The 21,191-nt window shown below is 44.3% G+C and overlaps 1 protein-coding gene across 10 annotated transcripts in view; it reads left to right on the top strand.

Moving 5' to 3' along the window:
- The window catches only part of LOC147718545 (phosphatidylinositol-binding clathrin assembly protein-like), an 882,838-nt gene that overhangs the window by 547,295 nt on the left and 314,352 nt on the right, over positions 1-21,191 (top strand). For all 10 annotated transcript variants that reach the window (XM_086918490.1, XM_086918493.1, XM_086918491.1 and 7 more), the window contains exon 13: positions 20,448-20,555. In XM_086918490.1, the coding sequence (XP_086774616.1) occupies positions 20,448-20,555 (108 nt within the window). The remainder of the gene's footprint in view (positions 1-20,447; positions 20,556-21,191) is intronic.

Below are 21,191 nucleotides of genomic sequence, written 5' to 3'. Positions count from 1 at the left end.
AAGAAAGGTTATCGACCCGAAGGCAATAGCCGATCCAAAAAAGACTAAGCCAAAGAAGTCAGACATAGCCACGGACAGTGGAAGAAGAACTCTTCCATTCCTTCAGAAGATCAGGCAAAATTGTGTATAGACCCTGAGACTGGTAAAGTCACAATCCTACACAGGAAGACGAGGTAATTGGACACAGACTCTCATTCACCCATTCCTCTAAAGAAGAATGACTTTGGGACTTCTCCCTCCAGACCCTTCATTCCTTTCTATCCTACTATGCCTACTACGCCTTTTGCTCCTTACTCTCCTCCGCACTCTGGGGACAATGAAGGTGACACAGGGGAAGATCCTCAACATGATTATGACTATTCAGAGGATCCTAACCCTCAAGATGAACCATGGGGTGAACCTACTGATCAATATGACACGCATCCCATCCCCGACACCTCCTCATACCCAACAAAGCTGTCACCCACTGACAACACCATTGTCTTCAACCAGCTAATAGATAGGGCAGCGCAGTACCACCACGTAGACATGCAAAATGACCCTATAGACGAAGATGTTTTATTTGATACATTCCCTACTTCAGAAAAGAATGTCAGAACACTTCCTATGTTAAAACGGGTATTAAAACACGCGCCAGATATATTTAAAGATACAGCCAGGGCACGCGTAATCCATCCCAGGATTGAAAAGAAATATAGAGCAGACCCTACAGACCCTACTTATATCAGAGGTCAATTACCATTAGACTCACTAGTAGTGGCTAATGCCCCCAAAAGGGCCAACTCGCAGACAACAGGAGAAGCTCCACCTCCTGATAAAAAGTCCAAAATACTAGAGGCCTCGGGTAAAAGGGTAGCATCACAGGCTTCCAATTCATGGAGAATAGCAAATACACAAGCTCCACTAGCTCGTTACAACAGAGCACACTATGACCAGCTTGAAAGTTTAATGCAACACCTGCCTGAGCCTTTCAAAACCCAAGCTAATGACCTCATACAGGAGGGGAAATTTATTACAAACGCCTCCATTAAATGTGCGCTTGACGCAGCTGACACTGCAGCCAGGTCCATTAACACTAGCATCTTACTACGAAGACATGCATGGCTACGTATTTCTGGCTTTAAGAACGAGGTGCAATTCACCATTCTTAACCAACCAATCAATCAAGACTTCCTTTTTGGCCTTGCAGTCAACACCATTTTAGACAAAATGAAAAAAGATACAGAAACAGCTAAATCAATGGGCGCATTACAGTTTCAACAACACAGAGGTTCCTTTCGACGCTCCTCATACAGAGCCGCTACACGGGGAAATACTTCACAAACCTTGTCCACATACAAAAGCAACACACAAGGTTCCTTTAACAAGAACTCCAACAGAGGAGGTTATAGGGGCAACAATAATAAGGGAAGAGGACGTGGAGGCAATAACACAAGAGCCTCCACTGCCGCAAAACAGTGACTTCATCACACTACCTCCAGGCCATTTAACACCGGTCGGAGGCAGAATCCAACAATTCCTACCAGTCTGGAACGCAATTACCACAGACAGGTGGGTGAGACTAATTATCCAGTATGGTTATTGCCTAGAACTCACTTCTACTCCACCCAACATACCACCCAGACACCGTCCTATGTCCAAAGAACACATCACCCTGCTACAACAAAAGGTGAAATGCATGCTGGAAAAGGGGGCCATAGAGCCAGTCCCTTTCCAACACCAAGGGACAGGAGTATACTCACTATACTTCCTTATTCCCAAAAAGGACGGTTCCCTCAGACCAATATTGGACCTCAGACCCCTAAATCAATACATACTGTCGGAGCACTTCCATATGAGCACACTACAGCAAGTGCTCCCGTTGCTCCAGCAAGGAGACTTCCTAGCAACATTGGACCTCAAGGATGCGTATTTTCACATACCCATCCATCCAGCTCACAGAAAATATCTCAGGTTCACAATAGAAGGTCAACACTACCAATTCAAGGTCCTCCCCTTTGGGGTAACCACGGCTCCAAGAGTGTTTACAAAATGCCTAGCGACAGTAGCTGCACATCTCAGGAGGCACACATCCACGTGTTTCCATACCTAGACGATTGGCTAATACAAGCAAAATCGTACAAACAGTGCCTAAAAGACATGTCTCAGACACTTCAGCTGCTACACAGTCTAGGTTTTTCAATAAACTACCCAAAATCCCACCTACAACAATATCTGGGAGCTACCATAGATACCTCAGTGGCAAAGACATATCCAAACTCGGCGAGGATAACCAGCATGCAAGTGCTCATTTGCAAATTTCTGCCAAAACACTCTTTGCCAGCTCGAGTCTTCATGCAGCTCATAGGCATGATGGCCTCTTGCATATTTATTGTCCCCCATGCCCGACTTCAAATGCGTCCACTGAAGAGTGCCTTGCAAGACAGTGGAAGCAAGCTCAAGGACTACTAAAAGACCTAGTGTTGGTTGACAGTCGCGCTTACAACTCTCTACAGTGGTGGAACCCACAAAACCTTTCCAAGGGCCGACTGTTCCAAGAGCCGGTTCCACAACTAGTACTAACAGCGGACGCATCACTGACAGGCTGGGGAGCCCACCTACTTCAATACACAGTACAAGGGCTCTGGACAGTCAAACAAAAGAAACTGCATATCAATCAACTAGAGTTGCTGACAATATTTCTAGCCCTAAAAGCATTCCAGAAATACTTGTCCGGACGGACAACATGACAGCCATGTACTATATCCAGAAACAGGGAGGAACACACTCTCCACAGCTGTCCCACATGGCACAGAGCATATGGAAGTGGGCAATTCTAAAAAACATCTTTCTCCCGGCAGAACACCTCCCAGGAAAAGACAATCATATAGCGGATCTGCTGAGCAGACACAGCCAACAACTGCACGAATGGGAAATTCACCCCCAAGTTCTCCAGCCATTCTTCAAAAAGTGGGGTCACCCTGAGATAGACCTGTTTGCCACAAAAGAAAACTCAAAATGCCAATACTTTGCCGCCAGGTTCCCACATCCGTTGTCACAGGGAATTGCGATATGGATGAACTGGTCGGGCAGATTTGCGTACGCTTTTCCCCCAGCACCACTGATTCCGCTGGTGGCACGCAAACTACGGCAACAGTCACTCACAATGATCCTAGTTGCTCCCACTTGGGCGAGACAGTCATGGTACACAACGTTCCTGGAGCTTTCAGTAGTTCCTCATCAAAGGCTACGCCTCGCACCCCATCTTCTAACTCCGAACCATGGAGAAATCAGACACCCAGATCCCAATCAGATGAACCTAGCGATCTGGTTCCTGAAGTCTTAGAATTTGGATACCTTAACTTGCCTCCAGACTGCATGAATATCATTAAGGAGGCAAGAAGACCAACTACTCGAGCATGCTTTGCAGCTAAATGGAAGAGATGTGTTATCTACTGCAACAATAACCAAATCAACCCATTAGATGCTTCCATACAGAACATTATATGTTACCTACTGCATCTTCAAAGATGCAACCTAGCATACTCTTCTATAAGACTACACCTTGCTGCTATAGCAGCATATCTCCAAAACAGACAACACCTTTCACTGTTTCGGGTACCAGCAATCAAGGCTTTTATGGAGGGTCTCAAAAGAGTGATTCCTCCAAAACACCCACCTTAACCAGTCTGGAACCTAAATATAGTACTTACCAGACTCATGGGACCTCCTTTCGAACCGCTACATTCATGCGAATTGCAATTCTTAACATGGAAGGTGGCATTCTTGATTGCCATTACTTCACTCAGGCGAGTTAGCGAACTACAAGCACTAACGATTCAAGAACCCTTCATGCAGATACATGCTAACAGGGTAGTACTTAGAACAAACCCTAAGTTCATGCCAAAGGTCATATCCACTTTCCATATTAATCAATCAATAGAACTGCCAGTGTTCTTCCAAAATCCACAGTCGGTAGCTGAAAGAGCTCTACACACACTAGATGTAAAGAGATCTCTGCTTTATTATGTGGGCAGAACTAAATCATTCAGAAAAACAAAATAATTATTTGTTGCTTTTTCACCACAACATAAAGGAAATCCCATATCAAAGTCAGGAATAGCCAGATGGATAGTTAAATGCATTCAAATATGTTATCAAAAAGCTAAACGCACGTTAACTGTCCCCCCAAGAGCACACTCTACGCGCAAAATGGGGGCATCCATGGCTTTCCTTGGAAATATTCCTCTTGAAGACATATGTAGAGCAGCCACATGGTCTACTATACACACTTTCACAAAACACTACTGTGTAGACGTACAAACAAAGCAGCAAGCTGCAGTAGGCCAGGCTGTCCTCAAAACTCTTTTTCAAACTGCTGCAGCTGGCACAGGTAACCACTGCTAGAGGAGATACTCCTATACAGTTAATGCCAGATATGAATTCAGCAGCCCACATGCCTCGAACGGAATATGCTACTTACCAGTATGCATCTGTTCTTGGCATGTAGGGCTGCTGACATTCATATCGCCCGCCATCCTCCCCGGTGCCTGTTGCAGCATTATCTTTTGCATGGCCATCTCTTACTTTACTATCTTTATCTCTGCCACAATGGCGAAAAACAATCTGAGGATGGATAAGATGCCCATGCGCACTGTAGTCCAGGGGAGGAGTCCCCTATCTTGTGATACTTCGAAGACTCTTCCAGGACAACAAGGTGCAATCATCCGGACCCAACACTAGGCGGCGATCTATGCACAGATATGAATGTCAGCAGCCCTACATGCCAAGAACAAATGCATACTGGCAAGTAGCATATTCCTTCACAGCCAGAGGTTATCCTGAAAAGCTGCCTTGGTTCCAGGAACCCTGGACCCATGTTGGGCACACCTTTACAAGAGATTTGCCAGGCTTCATTCAGGATAAGATTCAACCTTCAATCCATCTGGGTGGGAATGAGCACTTTAAACGCTGAGCTGCCAATAAGCATAAACATTACATATGCAATTTTTTGTATTGTTTTAATGTTCTACTTTCGGTGGATTGTGGCTCAATCAGCAGCTCTTTGGATTGAACACATGTATCCTTGAAACGTTTTGGTGGATCAATATTTGATAGATCATGTCATTGCTTAAAAAAAGGAAAATTCATTACTGCAAGAGCACAGATCGATTATTCATCTTGTACAATTTTGGAAACATCTGAAAATTAATCTGTTTTAACTTTTTACCATGCTGCACAGAAGCCAAAATGCTCTACTGAGCTTAATTAATAAGCCAAAACCCCAAGGAAACCATACAATTAATCAAAAAAGTATTGTGACATGTAGTTAGAATTGATAAAGACTGAACATCTTGTTTGTATATAAATTGATGTTTTTTGTTAAATTTTATTTAAATTATTTTCTTCATATTTTTGTTAGACATTTCTTATATAAAAATACATATATTGCATTAAAAAGTCAATAACATACTTTTTATAATACAGAAGATATGTGAAAACATACTAAACCACAAAAAGAAAAAAGTGAAAAAATAATAAGCAACACAAATGACAATGATCTTAAGTTGGGCTAGTGGAGTAAGCAAAGCGGTGGATGGAAACTCTACGCGCGTTTCGGCATTTGCCTTCTTCAGGAGTCCGTCATTTGCAATGGGACATTACATTCAACACTGAAAAACATATAGACACCATGTCACAAACTAGTAATACTACAATTATTATATATACAGTATAACAGCCTTGGGCCTAGGTCTAACTTATATTTAAACACACAAAGCAAAACTAAATTTATCACATTCAGTATATTTTTGATATTTACATGAATTTTTATAATGGAGCAGCTATATATACAGGGAAGAGTGTTGCTTTAGATCTCGTACGGTGGTCACATATATGTGCATTGGTACTCTAGACATATTATGCTCTAAACACATAGATTGATATTATATCTGATAAATTAATGCTTTCTACAGCTTTAATCTGCTTCATATTTTGATTACTTCTTTAGTGTCAACTAATATAAAGATTTCACAGTACTCCCTACAAGTAGTGAATGCATTAGTAGTAGGGGTCCCCTTTTTTCCAAATTGCCAAAATGCTCTACATCATTGCTTAAAGACAATGGCAAAGCCAATAGCTCTGGCTAAATACCTGTAAGGTCCCAAAGGCGAGACCTATTTGGCTATGCCAATGCTTGTTTTTAGATGGGCCACACGTCCTGCTACTGACTGTGATAAGGATTCACTAGAATTCGAAGGGCAAATAATAATGGGGAAAGGGGACAGCCCTGTGGCGTGACACCCCCCCTTCCCCCAACACCCTGCAAGTGTGGGAGATTAGCCCCCCAGTTTTAATTCTGGCAGTGGAGTCAGTGTATAAAAGAACCGTCCAGTTCACAAAACCAGACCCTAGCCCCATTTACCACATTACATGAAATAGAAAAGCCCACTCCAGACTGTCGAAGGCTTTTTCTATGTCCACTGCAAATATTGCGGCAGCATCCCCACGGTAGGTGTCCGCATCCAGGATGCGCATGAGTCTTCTGATATTGAGCACTGTATTTCTAGTGGGGATAAACCCGGATTGGGCTTAATGTTCAAGGGTGGTCATGTGAGGGAGCAAACGGGAGGCTAAGATTTTACTTAGTATTTTATCATTGAGATTGAGCATGAATAAGGGGCGGTACACAGTTTTATCCCAGGCCTGCTTGCCTGGCTTTAGCAGAGGGATGATGATCGCTTCCTTAGTGGAGACAGTGAGTCTCATGCATCATTATATACTTGTGCGGGTTTGGGAGCCAAGAGATCAATGTATGTATCGGGAGACCATCAGAGCCTGGAGTTTTATTGTAGGCCATAATCTTGATAGCTTCACGCAGTTCTCTTACTTCGATCTCTCATTCTAGCGAGAGTGCTGTATCTTCGTCCAGCACAGGTAAATCTACCCCATGCGTGAAGTCCTTCAGCTCCTCATCCGTTGGGGGACAGCTGACTGCGATAGAGCTCAGTATAATTTTCCATAAATACGTCATTGATCCCTTGTTGGTCGTGCCTAGCTACCCCATTCTGGTCCCTGATCTCCAGTATGACTGCCCCCCATCTAGCCGGGTTGGCCAACCAGGCCAGAAGGCCCCCCGACTTATCACTCTCCGAGTGTGCTCGAGTTATGTAAGTTTTGTAATCAAAACATCGGAGGCGCTCTACCTGTACGGCTACCACCTCCTTGGCCTCGAGTAGCTCCTGTTTATCTTGGTTTTCGGGTCTGTCCTTTGCTAGGGCGCCCAGTCGCTCGTCATCTCTCTTTATATCTTGGAGGAGAACCTTCCTAACTCTAACCATCTTGAATATGCACCTCCCGCTAAGGACCGTCTTACAGGCGTCCCACTCTATGAGGGAGGATGTAGCCGTACCCGTGTTGTCCTGGAAATAGTTAGTAATAGCTGTACCTATTGTAGTGCGGAAAGTTTGGCCGTCTAAGGTATTCGGGCGCAGGCACCAGGTGGGATGTTTCGGGCGCACGCGTGACCATTGTAACTGTACCAGGACAGGGTTGTGGTCGGATAGTGTCCTAGTGAGGTGTTCGCTGCGGCCCACACCCTTATGGACATCAGGTGAACACAGAATGGCATCTAGTCTGAAATGTAATTCGTGGAGTGCCATGAAGAAGGAATAATCTCTGGTCATGGGGTGGTGCGCCCTCCAGGTGTCAATTAAGCCCTATTTCTGTTGCCAGTTACGGCGTGAGTCTGCCAGTTTGTATGCAGGTGCATTCGGGAGAGAAGGGTGTGAGGTACAATTAAAGTCGTCCCCCAGTAGTATCGACCCAATGAGGACGGTCGCCAGCTTTCCTGACAGAAGAGACAAGAAGGCCGTTGGTCCAAGTTGGGACACATAAATACTACCTAGTGTAAGGTCCCTACCATTTAGTCTCCCCGACACCACCACATACCTGCCCTCTGGGTCAATCAGTTGTGACATGTATTGGAATGGAACACCTGCTCTTATCCATATCAGCACTCCTCTCGTGAAGGCGGAGTACGTGGTGTAATAAGCCTGACCCCTCGAGCGACGTAACGCCTCCCCTTCCTTTGCTAGCATATGAGTTTCTTGGAGGAATGTGATCTGAATGCCTCTACAAATCAAATAAGAGTGTATCTTATGGCGCCTGACCATAGAGGTCATGCCCGCACATTCCATGAGAGACCAGTCAAGTCTAATGGGGATCCCATGGTTGTGGCCTATGGTTACAACCTTTCAAACACTTTCCCCCCGTGGCGCACCTGGTTCCCCGAAAGATCACAAACTTTAGAAACTACCCCAGCTCCCCCTCCCCAGAACAGGTATCCAAAAAAGAATCCCCATCCAAACCGTAGTAACACAAACCATACTCTGGTAACAGTGGAAGGGGTGGTCACCTGATAAGAACCGTATTAAGTACCCCACAGTGCCCCCCCGTACCTGATCTAGCCAACAAGCCCCTTTTCAACTTGATGTTCCCCATAAGGCAATATAGGGGAGGCATAAGTTCACTGTCACTTCTCCAGTGGCAAAATGATGTGAGGCTCCGAGAAATTTCCACGTTGGATGTCACCCCATGCCTTGTACATGAGATCATCAGCCGTTTGGGGTGTAACCCGTGGCATGTCCGCTCCTAAACTGTCGCTGTCGCTGCAGCCAGTTGAGGTCTCGACCTTACAGTGTGGCGTCCACTCCCATTCAGAGGGGAAACAGGACTTTTGTGGCTATGCGATATCACCACCAGTAGCGCCTTGCGATGTTCAAGACTAAGTTCTCTAGGCGAGGGAGTCTTGGTTCCAGCCTTTTGACTGCAAGGACTTTGCTGTGGGGTCCCAGGAGCGGAAGTGTGCTGACCCGCTGAGTTGCAAGTGTCAAGCCAGTCCCAAGCTTCTTGTGGCGTGTTGAAGAAACGAGTCTCCGTCGGGTCTACCACCCGAAGCCGCGCAGGAAATAGGATATAGGGCAATTTCATTTTGCGTAGCTTAGCCTTAACCGCAGTAAAGGACGTTCTGCTGCGCTGCACCTCCCTCGTAAAGTCTGATAAGATCAGGACGTTATTTCCAATGCACAGTTTTTGGTTTTAATGGACACTTTGCAAAATGTGGTCCCTGTCCCGAAAGTGTAGAAGTATGGCCACAACAGGACGCGGGGGAGCCCCTGGCCTTGGTGGTTTAGCTGGGACTCTGTGAGCCCCTTCCAAGGCATAGAAGAGGGATAGTCCCGTTGGAGCCACTTCATAACGGACACAGTCCTCCAAGTAACAGACCAAATTTGTCCTTTACATTTTTTCTAGAATCCCAATGACTCGGAAGTTGTTTTGACGCGACCTCCCTTCACTGTCCTTGGCGAGCATTTCCTGAGTCTTTACCTTAGTTTCCAGGACCGTGTGGGAGCGGCGCATCTCGTGGACAGATTCAACTCTTTTTCATTGCCAGAGACTCTGTTCTTTAGCAGGCTGAGGTCTGTTCCTATAGCATCAATTTTCCCTTCCAGCACCTCTCTGGAGGCCGTTATGGCCTGCATGATGTCGGCCAATGTAGGTTTCCTAGAGGTCTGGTCTCCACTTGTTTTGTGTAATACATCCTCCTCTTCAGAATGGGTTCCAGGGGCTTCCACACTAAGGACAGTGAACGCCCATTTCTTTTGAGTTCTCCCATCCCAAAAACGCTTCGATCGGCGTGGCCTCCGTCAGCAGTCCGTTCAGGTGTCTAAGGATGCACCACCAACACGGGTACAAAGATTGCACCAGACTCTGAATAGATGCTTTAAAGAGGGGCACAGGAAACAGCTTGTGTGCCAGCAAGGTGGGGGGGGGGGGAGGGTTTGGAGCAGGACCCGAGACTGACGCGAGTATGACTGGGCCTGGTGAAGCCTCAACAACGTGGTCCAGCGGGGGCCTTAGGTCCAGCCGACCCCCGTGACCGTCAGATGCGCCACAACTCCCAAGCAGTGGGCAGGTGGGGGCCCTAGGCCCGATTGACCTCCGTGGCCCCCCACCGCAGGCCCGACACCACAACTACAGTTCAGGGGCCCTCCCCCACAGCAGCGTCGCCAGCCTCCGCACCACTCCCAGATGAGGGCCCTGGGCAACCCCTGTGGCCCCCACCCCAGGGTAGATACCACAGCCGCAGGACACAGGCCGACTGCCGGGCTCAAGCGGGGCCTAGGCCTGACTGACCCCCGTGTACCCCACCACCAGGCAGACGTTGCAACAATTATGCGTGGGCCTACCTCAAGAACCAATGCCCCTGTGGACGTTCCCAGGTCCGGTGACCAGCAGGCACGGTCTCCAGTGCAGCGGGTCAGGCTCTCACTGAGTGTGCCATTTTCGGCCTGATCGTGCCCGTTCACAGCTGTGCCCAGGCTGCTGGCTGTCACACACTACCGAAAAAACAAAGAAGAGTTACCTGGTCCACAAGGTTGTTTGTGTGTTGTGTCGCGCAGAAAAGACAGTTAGACCAACATATCACCACTATGATAACACTGGGTTAGAAAAATTCCCATCAGCCCACCCTTATGGTGGAATATCGTCATGTGGGATGCATATCATAAATCCAGATCTCACCCAACGCACCTGGTGATGATGCAAAGATGGATTTTGAAAATACTCTTCCAGACCACAGTGTTTCACAAGTAGTACTGATGGAGTGTAGTGCTAGTGAAAAAAAGAGTGAAGTGTAAATAAAATTGGCTACTGGGACAAAAAATGTGTTTATTAGGTATTGTCCCAGGGTCAAAGTTTAAAAACAACGCCTAATAGTCTTAAAAAATGACTATATAACGGCGCAGTGCATTGAGGTCGACATGTTTCAGCTTGAATGAACAATGTGTCCAAGCTTTCTTCAGGTCCAGATGATAATAGCGACTGCAATTCGTGAAAATTAAAGTAGAATTAGTGCACCAGATTCTTTGAGCCCAAATGTTCTCTGGTGATTATCTAATTATTCATTTTTCTCCCAGCTGTCTGTGGGAGATCGCCTCACCTCATCCGGCACCCACTCGGGGAGAAGGAGGCCCCGCTCTGTCCGTCGGTACCTCTTAGGCCAGCGTCCGAGCTGGCCTGGGGCAGCTTTTTCTCGACCCAGTTCCATAGATGATTGTTTCAACTGACCCCTTACAGGCTGAGGCACACATTTTCAAGATCTGACTGTACAGGGTGAGTGGTAGACCAAGTACCAGGGCCTCCAAATCATCTTCCTGGAACTTCTATCTGTTCACCCAGCGATGAAAGCTTTCCCACCTCTCCTAAAGAGGGGTTGGGGGGGGGGGGCATTGGCAACCATCAGGACCTTCTCACGCAGAACCATGGAGAAATCAGGCACAAACGTCCCAGGTCACTCAACCTTGTGATCTCTTGAATGATTTAGCATTCTTAAGGAAGCCGTAGACCAACCACCCAAGCCTGCTACGCGGCCAACTGAAAGATTTGTCTGCTACTGCTACTCAAAAAAGTTGACCCATTGAAAGACACAGTACAAGACATTATCTGTTACTTACTTCACTCGCATGTTTCTGTTCTAGCCTTTACCTCCATACAATTACATCTAGCCGCCATGCTGCTTATCTTCAAAATAGACAACACATCTCTCTTTTCAAGATATCGGTCATTAAAGCTTTCATGGAGGGTCTCATAATGGTAATTCCTCCCTGAGTCCCACTGGCACCATCATAAAATCTCAACATTGTACTCGCACGACACATGGGTCCTCCATGTGAGCCCCTCGGTACACATCCCCTTCAGTTCATATATTGGAAGGTAGCATTTGAAGTTATTATCACCTCACTCAGGTGTCAGTGAGCTTCAGGCATTAACCCTGGAAGAACCTTTGTTCCAAGTAAATAGGGGTAGGGTTGTCCTCCGCACCACCTGAAATTCCTCCCTAAGGTACTGTCTGTTACTCCTTAATCGGTCCATTGACCTTCCTGTTTTTTCCCCACAATCTGATTCAGTTGCAAAACTGTCTTTCCGTATTTTAAATATAGAACGAGCCCTCCTACTACGTTTATGAAACCAGACCATTCAGAAAGACACACCAATTTTTTGTTGCCTTCTCCAAACTCCACATAGGGAAGTCAGGCATTTCCAGATGGATCATTAAATACATCCAGATATGCTAAGCCAAAGCCAAGAGGACTCTTACCACTACACCTAGAGCACACTCCAATCGGAAGAAAGGAGCCGTTATGGACATCCTGGGTAACATCCCTATAGCTGGTATGTGTAAGCAGCTACCTGGTCTACACCACACACTTTCACAAAACATTACTTTGTGGCTGTCCTAGTCCCCCAACAAGCTAATGTTGACCAGGCAGTTATCATACGCTTTTTCAAACTGCTGCAAAACACATAGGCTAGCCATGACTGCTTTACTGTCTATACACAACATGTGCATCTACAGCGAGACATATAAAAAAATGTTAAGCTATAAGCATCTGTTCATGGCATGTAGTGCTGCAGATTCACATGTGCCCACCCTCCTCCTTGGACTCCTGTGGCTTTCTCTTATTATCTCTTTTTCCTCTTATGCATGGATATCTGTTCATATATCGCTTCGCTTCACATTCCATCCTCACCAGTCGTTCAGGAAAACAATATGACAATGGAGTTGATGACCATAAGCATTATTTATTTATTTATTTATTTAATCAACTTGTAGAGCGCGCAAATACCCTTGGGTGTCGCGGTGCTACGGACTGGAAGGAAAGGCCATGGAGCAGGTGACTTATTGGTTGAAGAGCCAGGTTTTCACTTGTTTCCTGAAGGTTAGCAGGGTAGGAATAGTCTTAATGTGAAGGGGGAGCGTGTTCCATAATATGGCTGTGGAGACTATGAATCTTCACCCCCATGAAGCTTTTTTGATGCGAGGGACGGTCAGCAGGTTGTCACCAAGAGGAGGAGTCACACTACCTCACGACTCAAAACACTTCGCCAAAGAAAAACAACTTGCACACATCTGGGCCCAACACTAAATGGCAGGAGTACATATCAGCATGTGAATCTACAGCACTAGATGCCACAAACAGATTGTTACAGGATAAGTAGCATTTTCCTTCCGATACACTAAGGAATATGATTTAAAGCATCAGTTTTAACGTCTGTCCAGACATAACTTATTCTTTGGGACAGTATTTAATTAAGTGTAGTTTTGGCTTACTGTAAAGCTATACATTTCTAATTAATACCTCTGCGTGCAAAATATCTCCAGGCACAAGGCTAAATCCAGAAACTTTCAATAGCTCTTCTACGCGATTTTGGTTCAATAGCTCCATCACGCCTGCGGAAGAGTGATGTCACTGGAGCCACATAGCGCAATCCATGAAGCACCAACATAAGTTTCCTTTATTCTGTGCAATTGAAGTAGACACTGAGCTTGCACCTGCCGAATATTGACTTGGGGAAACTCTTCGGTCCTGATACCACTGAGTGGTGGATCCAATTTTCAGTAATGAGAGACATTGCTAATTTTGAGAAGCTCAAAGACCAATAATTAGTCTGCGATGAAAGAAATATATTAGGCTTGAGAAAGTGGCTTCCACTTAACACGAAGTGGCTATGAATTTTGGATGGTTGAGCTTGTGGAGAAGATTGTTAATAAAAAATAAACTTTAAACCATTATCTGAATTTGAGCTTGATATTTTTGGTGTTTTCTTCCTGTGGAATGTATTTATTCTATACCGCACGGTTGGTGGTGTTTAGTGCTGACGTCAGAGGTGCCAGGCAATTATTTCCTTCTGACCCCCAAATTGTTTGCATAGATACGGAGTTTCTTCCAAGATTCTCTTGTACTTTTCCTCAAAAATTCTCTTCACTGTGCAGTGCTTAGGGAACAGTCACCTCTCAAGTCCGAGTTTAAGACCTGCTGAGACTGCAATGGAAAAATATCAATTTCAGTCCCCCATGAGGTCTATCTCTAAAGTCATGGTACCACTCGAGGTAATGTTAGGAGTGTAGCTGTATGCACCCCAAAGCTGTGAAAGAACATGAAGCCAAATGTTATATAACTGTTGCTCGCGACAAACACTTACCAGGTTGAGGGCCCCCTTCAGGCCTAGTTTCTACACTTCTGCCAAGACCTCCTGAGCGAAACTAAAGAAAACACAGCAAGAGAATGCATGGACAATGTTTGCCTCAATGCCCCTCTAAGTCTAGAGACAAGATCCTTTTATATTTTCCACCTTCTGCAGATTCATCCCCGCAACCAAAATGAATATAAATAGACTCAGCTGGTTGCGCTAGCCTCGCAGCCTGTTCCAGTCCCACTGCTATCATTGCCATTTATGGCATCAGGTCTGGCTTATCTAGAGGTCCCAATACTGTGTCTTCCGAGCAATAAAGGAGATATTCCAGTATTTACGTTGGCCTAGTCTGGTGCCATGCGTCCTTTCTGTTTTAAAGGCAAAACCTCTGGCACTGACCGAAGCCATTCCATCCCCATGACTTTTTCAGATAGAGCCATTACCACCACTGTAGGCGATACTTGTCTATTCTACACAGAACCCTGCACCAAAATGTACAACTATCCCGATAAGGTCTAGGAGATAGACCAAGAGGATAACAGAGGATGAAAGGAATAAAGAGACACCTCTTGAAGCAGACTATGCACAATATTTTTGGCTCTGAATTCCATCCCCTCAAGTTGCCAAATTAGAGACATGTGGCAGTAGTGAAGCAACCAGTTTGAAGCCACCTCCTTCTTTTGATAAAGCAACCAGTTAGCCTTGCAGAACGTAAGTGGGTTGGACACTTAATATTTTACTTTATTTCTTCACAGATTCATACAGTGCATTGTCTCCAAGGGTACAGATATACTTTACATGTAAACAACATATGCTCACAAGGTCTTAAATAAAACTGGAATTGGTGACGGACAATGAGTGGGAGTATGGTATGAAAGTGTAACTGTATGGGGGAAAGGAGAGGAATACCATTAGCGGAAGAGAAAGAATATGAGAGGGGAAGGTGCATTGAGCTGGGGGAATAGCGAGAGAGAGCAAAGAAAGTGAAGAAGGGGAACGAGAAGGGAGAGAAGATGAGGGAAGCAAGGAGATGGTTCCAAGTTGAACTATCTCTTCTGAGGTTGAAGTGCAACTCATTTCCGAACCTATTGAACAATTTGGACATTATTGACTCATGTACAGTTTTAACAGGGGTGTCTTTACCAGACATCTGAAGGAAAAAATGGTTGAAGGAGATTCCTAATGCCTCCTGATGTCTTGAGTAGGGTGATCAAGTAATACTGGGTTTACAAGTGGTTTGTTTGGAAGGCTAGGGAGCCCAGCTTGAATGTGATTCTGGCCAGAGCACATCAGCAAGTATTCTGAAGATGTGCTTGAATTTCTTGGTTGAGAAGCACAGCCTGTCTGCGGCGGGTTGGACAGCTTTTAGTAGTATAAGTGCAGCTTGAGTTGCTGCGTTGCCAAAGTCCTTTATAGAGAGTATCAGAGCATTGGCAGTCGTTTTCACGTGATCTGGTTGTAGGATTGGTTTCAGGTTTTTTAACATCTGAAATTGGAAATTAGCGCTTTAAACAACTTTGTGAATGGCACCAGGGTTTGAGAAAGGTCTAGCGTTACTCACACCAATGATGACAAAGTTTGTGTGAAATCCAAAAGAACACGGTTCTGTAACAGATGCGGGTTGATTGATTCTTTAGATTTGGTGAAAATAGAATTAATTCTGACTTTTTTTAGATTGAGAAAATTATTCATTTAGGTTTGATTGTTGAGATTGCTCTCGCGTATGTCTTTTAATGTTGAGGATTTCAGGAAAATTTGTATGTGCTCTAAATATTGATGGCTGAAAACACTTGAATCTGTGCAGATTTAGGCTAGTGGTTCAACATAATAGTTAGTGTGTGAGGGATAGCATGGCTGTTGTGGAACTCCACAAATAATGGGTCCTGGGTCAGAAACATGGTTTATCAATTAATGTCAGAGAAGTTGGAGACAAACCATTTGAGGGCTGTGCATTTAAATCCGGAGCGGTGTTCGAGGAGGTTAAGTAACCTGAAGTGATCAAATGTGTCAAAAGCTGCTATTAGGACCACTCCCCCGACAAAATGGAGTGTCCTTCGGCCAGAAGGACACTCCATAAGTGGCCTTTTGTTTCCATAAGGAAAGCAGCTGAAGTGTTGGAACTGCTTCTCCCTCCAGTGGAGTGCAGGGCAAATATTCTCAGCAAGGTCTTTCAATCTTCCATATCCTTAGCTGAGCCTCTACTACTTCTTCAATAAAGCACTCTTGGAACCGGTGAGAGAGGCTTGGGAAAAGCTCACTTCAGCTCCTGGAGTAAATCGCCTAGTAACAAAGATATATAAGCTACCTCTGGGTGACCCACCCTTCCTGTTGATGCATTCTGTTTTTTAAAGCTGGGGGATGCAGGTGGCATCCTGCTCATAGCAGAATCATGAAGCCTTCACGGCATGCCCACATGATAGAGACTCTGAGAAATTTGAGGTGGTTGGGAAAAAGATTTTCTCAGCAGGCAGCCTGACTCCATTACATCAATGCTTCTTCCCTTCTGGGGAGGCATATCCATGCTCTGTGGGACATGGCTGTACTAGTTGTTCCAAACTTGGCATGACCTTCTTAAGGAGTATTTTGACAGTTTTAGTCTGTGGCAGAGAGGGCTCCCCTAGACACCAGAGTCTGATGCTATACCACTGGGCTCCTCAGTCGCATTGAGGAGGCATGCTTGGCTCAGAACAATTGCCTTTTTGGATGCCGTTCAAGTAGCGTTGAAGGATATGCCTTTCAACACAGCCTATCTTTAAAGTGGCATTGCCCTGAAGAGATTCAAGGGGGGAGAGCAACTTCCAGTGTCCTTCAAGGGATCACAGGCAATTTCAGAAATTTCAAAATTTCTCAGGAGGATTTAACTTCTGATAGTGCCAACCCTCTCAGCTACTGAATCAGCTGCTCTGCTAATACAGAGGCAAAGGTAGTGGTCGCCAGGCCTAGCATCTCTCCTCCTTGTCTTCTTCCCCAGCACCACCTGGAAAGCCACTTTAATTCCTCCCCTTTCCACAGGCATGGAAGACCATAACACCAGATTAGTGGATTCTCCAAATTGTAGAAAGGGCAGGATCCTCCCCAAATCCCCACCCACAGTCTGTTCAGTCAGAAGATTTTCTTTGGATCTTGTATCAGTAGGTGGCAGCCCTGCAAAAGAAAGAACAGCTGAGGTGGTTCCAAAGCAGGAAATTGGGCATGAGTACTGCTCACTGTACTTACTGGCTCCCTAGAGGGAATACATTCTTAATGCTATCCTAGACCTCATAATCTTTCATTTGTTCTTCTGCAATAAGAAATTCAAGATGCTATCCCTGGCTCAGTTTCTGTTAGCAGTCAAAGTAAATGGTTCCCATGGACCTGTAGGATGCGTTTCTTCACATACCCATCCTGCAGTCCCGCATGAGGTACTTTTGTAGTAGGCTAGTAGGCGTCCACTCACAACCAGATCACATTCCTTTCATTAGACCTTACTTCTGCATCTCGAGTGTCCACCAAGTTGATGACAGTGGCTGCAGCATATTTTTGGATGTATAGGATCCCCTTGCTCCTGTACTTTGTCTATAAACTGCTTCAGGCCAACTCGCCGAAGACTGTGTTAGACCACCTGCAGGAAACAGCATCCTTGATGTCTACCTTTGGCTTTTCCATAAGTGTGCTCAAGTCTCAGTTAGAGCCCACGCATCGCATATTTTTCATAGAGGCAGTACTGGACGCTGCATTCGTACTAGCTTTCCCTGTTCCCCAGTGGATCTGGGATGTTCTGCATAAAATTCAGATGCTTTAGGAGGGATTTTGGATTCCAGTCCTGATGGTCCTCAACCTGCTGGGTCTGCTGGCTTCCTGCATCCTCCCAGTCACGTATGCAGGTAGCACATAAGGGGTCTCCATCAGTGCCTCTGCAGGCAGTGATTCCAGTATGTGGTAGATCTGTCAGACCCCATCACGGTCTCCCAGGTCACTGCGCCTGATCTGGTCTGCTGGTCAGATAGAGAATGCACGGAAAAAAATTTGCTGATGGTTAGTCACGTTTTTAGGGGGTTTGTTTCTTACACCGCTACATTGCATGCAGTGTATTTAAAAAATGAGTCTCTTCAATATACATATAGGTACAGCATTGTTTTACACTTTTATAGAGCCTGTTACACATGGATAAAGGAGTACTTGAGTATTACTAATGACAATTTACACTTGCCATACTAACAAAACAATAATGTATTGCACGAAAAGATGTTTTAACATAACTGCTGTGACATGCTTTACTCAATATTGTAAAGGAAATTTGTTTAACGGTTTTTTGACTTCTCTACAATGTGAACTTATTAGCCCTTCCTCTATGGCCATATAATAATTCAAAGGCATTAAAGTTGTTTCATTACTGCACATATGTTTACTATATATTTGAGCTCAAATGTTCTTAGTTCTGCGAGTAGGTGATCCCATCCAGATTGCTTGCATTTCTTCTACAATAATTTCTGGAATACAAGTAGCAAAAAAATACTACTGAGTGCTGCTTCTGAATCATCCTAAGTTTCTTGAAAATTGAGCGGAGCACTTTTAAGTGCCTGTGATTTGCTTCCTGATGTAGAAGATGTGATTTTGGGTGCTCTATATCTTTTCATTAAGTACGTTAATTTAAGGTGCTTTGTGACTTTGTATGCTGGGGAAAAGGTTGATTCTCTTCATGCCAGTTTTTCCGATCCTTTAGGTTTGTTTTTATCTTTGACCCAGAAAGGTTTTACCTCGGTCACGTCAAAAGTTACTTGTCATCTCTCTTGGCCTTTCTCTGGTTGCCTCGTAATTAAATTAACAGTTGTGATGTATATTCTGAAGGAACAAATACTCATATGTCTGCTTTCTTCAGCATGCCTCTATGGAACTTGAATTTGTTCCTTGCTCTTTCAATGGTGTCTCAATTTTAGACCTTGCACAGTTGTTTTCAGACTCTTTGAATTTTCATTACACGCCCTCAACAGTGCAGAGCGAATATGTATTTTGCAGTTATTTTTCAAGCAATAATTTAGTCACAATATTTACGTTTGGGCAGTGGAACGTAGTTACTGTTTTTCAAGGCAAGGACATATTAGCCGTTTCAATATAAATATTATTAAAAGACACGCCTTCTCTGTTACTTATAGGTAGAGTAAAATTATCTAGCACTCATAAAACGAGTATTTGGCAGCTGAAATAATTCAATTAGATTGCAATTTGGAAGTATATGCAACAATCATTAGTAGGCCTGTATGGAGGAAGTGCTTCATTTTCAGTTTATGCACAGTATTTGAGTATATAATATTCATGCTGCAAAAGTTATAATTTATTTATCTCTAACTGTAGTGAAATTTTAATGACTATTGTTCCCTCTGTAGATTATTTGTTTTTTTAAACTTTCTAGCTACATGCAAGAAGTTGTAAAGGTTTAGGGGTTGCAGCAAGTGTTTGTTTCTGCCTGTCCTTTCAATGTTTGAATTTCATGAGAAAGTAGAATCCTGATTCATATAGCTGGTTTTGTATAATAAGACAGGGGGGCAACCAAGAGGGAGGATCTGTCTCGTAACTGCCACTCGTGTGATAGGGAATTCTGTAGACTGTTTTCCAAAGCATCCTGGTCCTGATGCCTCGGAACAAACATATAGAAAGTTAAAGATTTCCCGGCTCACGTCTTAGCACGGAAGGAAGATCACTGCACGGTGGCTATGAATTTCCATATTCCAATTTGGTCTTGCTCACTCCTGCCTGATGCCTCTAGTTTTTTTTTACAATATGTTGTTAGTGAGAATTGCACATATGCAGCCGCAAGGAGGCTCAGTTGTTTCCTCACCTGGACGACTGACACCTGAATGATGTGCGGTGCTTGATTAATTGCAGTTCGTAACATTCCCACTGCACAATTTGAATGTATTCTAAAACTCCTCCCCCCAATACTCATATTGTCCATTCGAGGTATTTGCTATTGAGACACATCCATATTAGATAACAAAATGTTTAACTTTAGTTGAAAAGTAGTACTTTCCAACTGGATGGTGGACTAACACAGTATGGTCATTTTTATCGGGTCAAGTTGCAAAATTAATAACACAGGGCATTTTCCTCTTCTTGATAAAGCGTTCGCGATCCCATATATAGGGCAAGAGATTCCAGTATTTAATGTTTTCCTTGTGTTCGTGAAATTCAATAATGAACAGCTACAAATGTGCAGTATATTATGAATGTAGAATGATTTAGATTGCGTATACGTTGAGGGGACGTTTGTTTACTAGTCAGTTATTAGTGAAATAGATCAATATTCTGTACATCTTTTGCCTCTTTCATAGGCCTGCTTTTCCCTCAGATCATTCACTTTCACCCTGCGCACGTTAAATGAAACGTTTCTGGCTGTTACTTTTTAAAGGCCGCTTAATGTTTATTTCTTTTTACTTTGTGTTTCTCTTTGCTAGGATTTCCTCATCACTCAGCTTCTCAGAACGCTTCTTCGCCTATTAGTGTGGATTTTGATGCCGTCTTTGGAGCCAAAACAAATCCACAAGATAACCAAACAGCCAATGGTAAAGTGTTATAGATCTATTAATGAAATGAATGTGATTTGTAAAAATATTCACAATTCACAATGGGTGTGCCATAATTCAAGAACATAATCACCCGTTCTCAAAACGAACAAATGTTGATGCAGATCTATTCAACGCTTTTACTATGTCTACAGTAAAGACTAATCCAGATGGGAAAATAGAACAGAAAGAAGGGTTTGTCAATGATAGAAAGAACAGCGAGGGTCGTGTACAAGAGTGAATCACAATTTCAGGGCAAAGCCTGTAGCTCTGGCTTATTTGTTGTGTGTAAGTACAAACATTTTTTACTTTATATTTTTAGAATTGCAATGCTATTTTTTACTTGAAAAGCAAAATAAACAACACCAGAAGAGGTTAAGAATACAGCACAGGATGGGCTATCAATCCTTGTAGAGACGTAATCATTGTGTGTTCTAAAGAGATTATGGGCTTTTGCCTGAAGCACCTATTTGAGCTTCACTTTTCATTTGGCACATGTCATATCGGAGTAGTTCAGCCATTCGTGTAGTTCTATATGTCAAAGTATGAAACAAACGCCATGGAGATGTCGGACACGTACTTGAGGCATAATTTCCTTTTTTTGCCCTGCCGTCCACTAGGAGGTGAGCATACCAC

This window comes from Lissotriton vulgaris, chromosome 4_1, assembly GCF_964263255.1.
Source record: "Lissotriton vulgaris chromosome 4_1, aLisVul1.2, whole genome shotgun sequence".
NCBI classification, from domain to species: Eukaryota; Metazoa; Chordata; class Amphibia; order Caudata; family Salamandridae; genus Lissotriton; species Lissotriton vulgaris.
The sequence above is the reverse complement of the archived record's forward strand: the minus strand, read 5'-3'. Positions and strand labels throughout refer to the sequence as shown.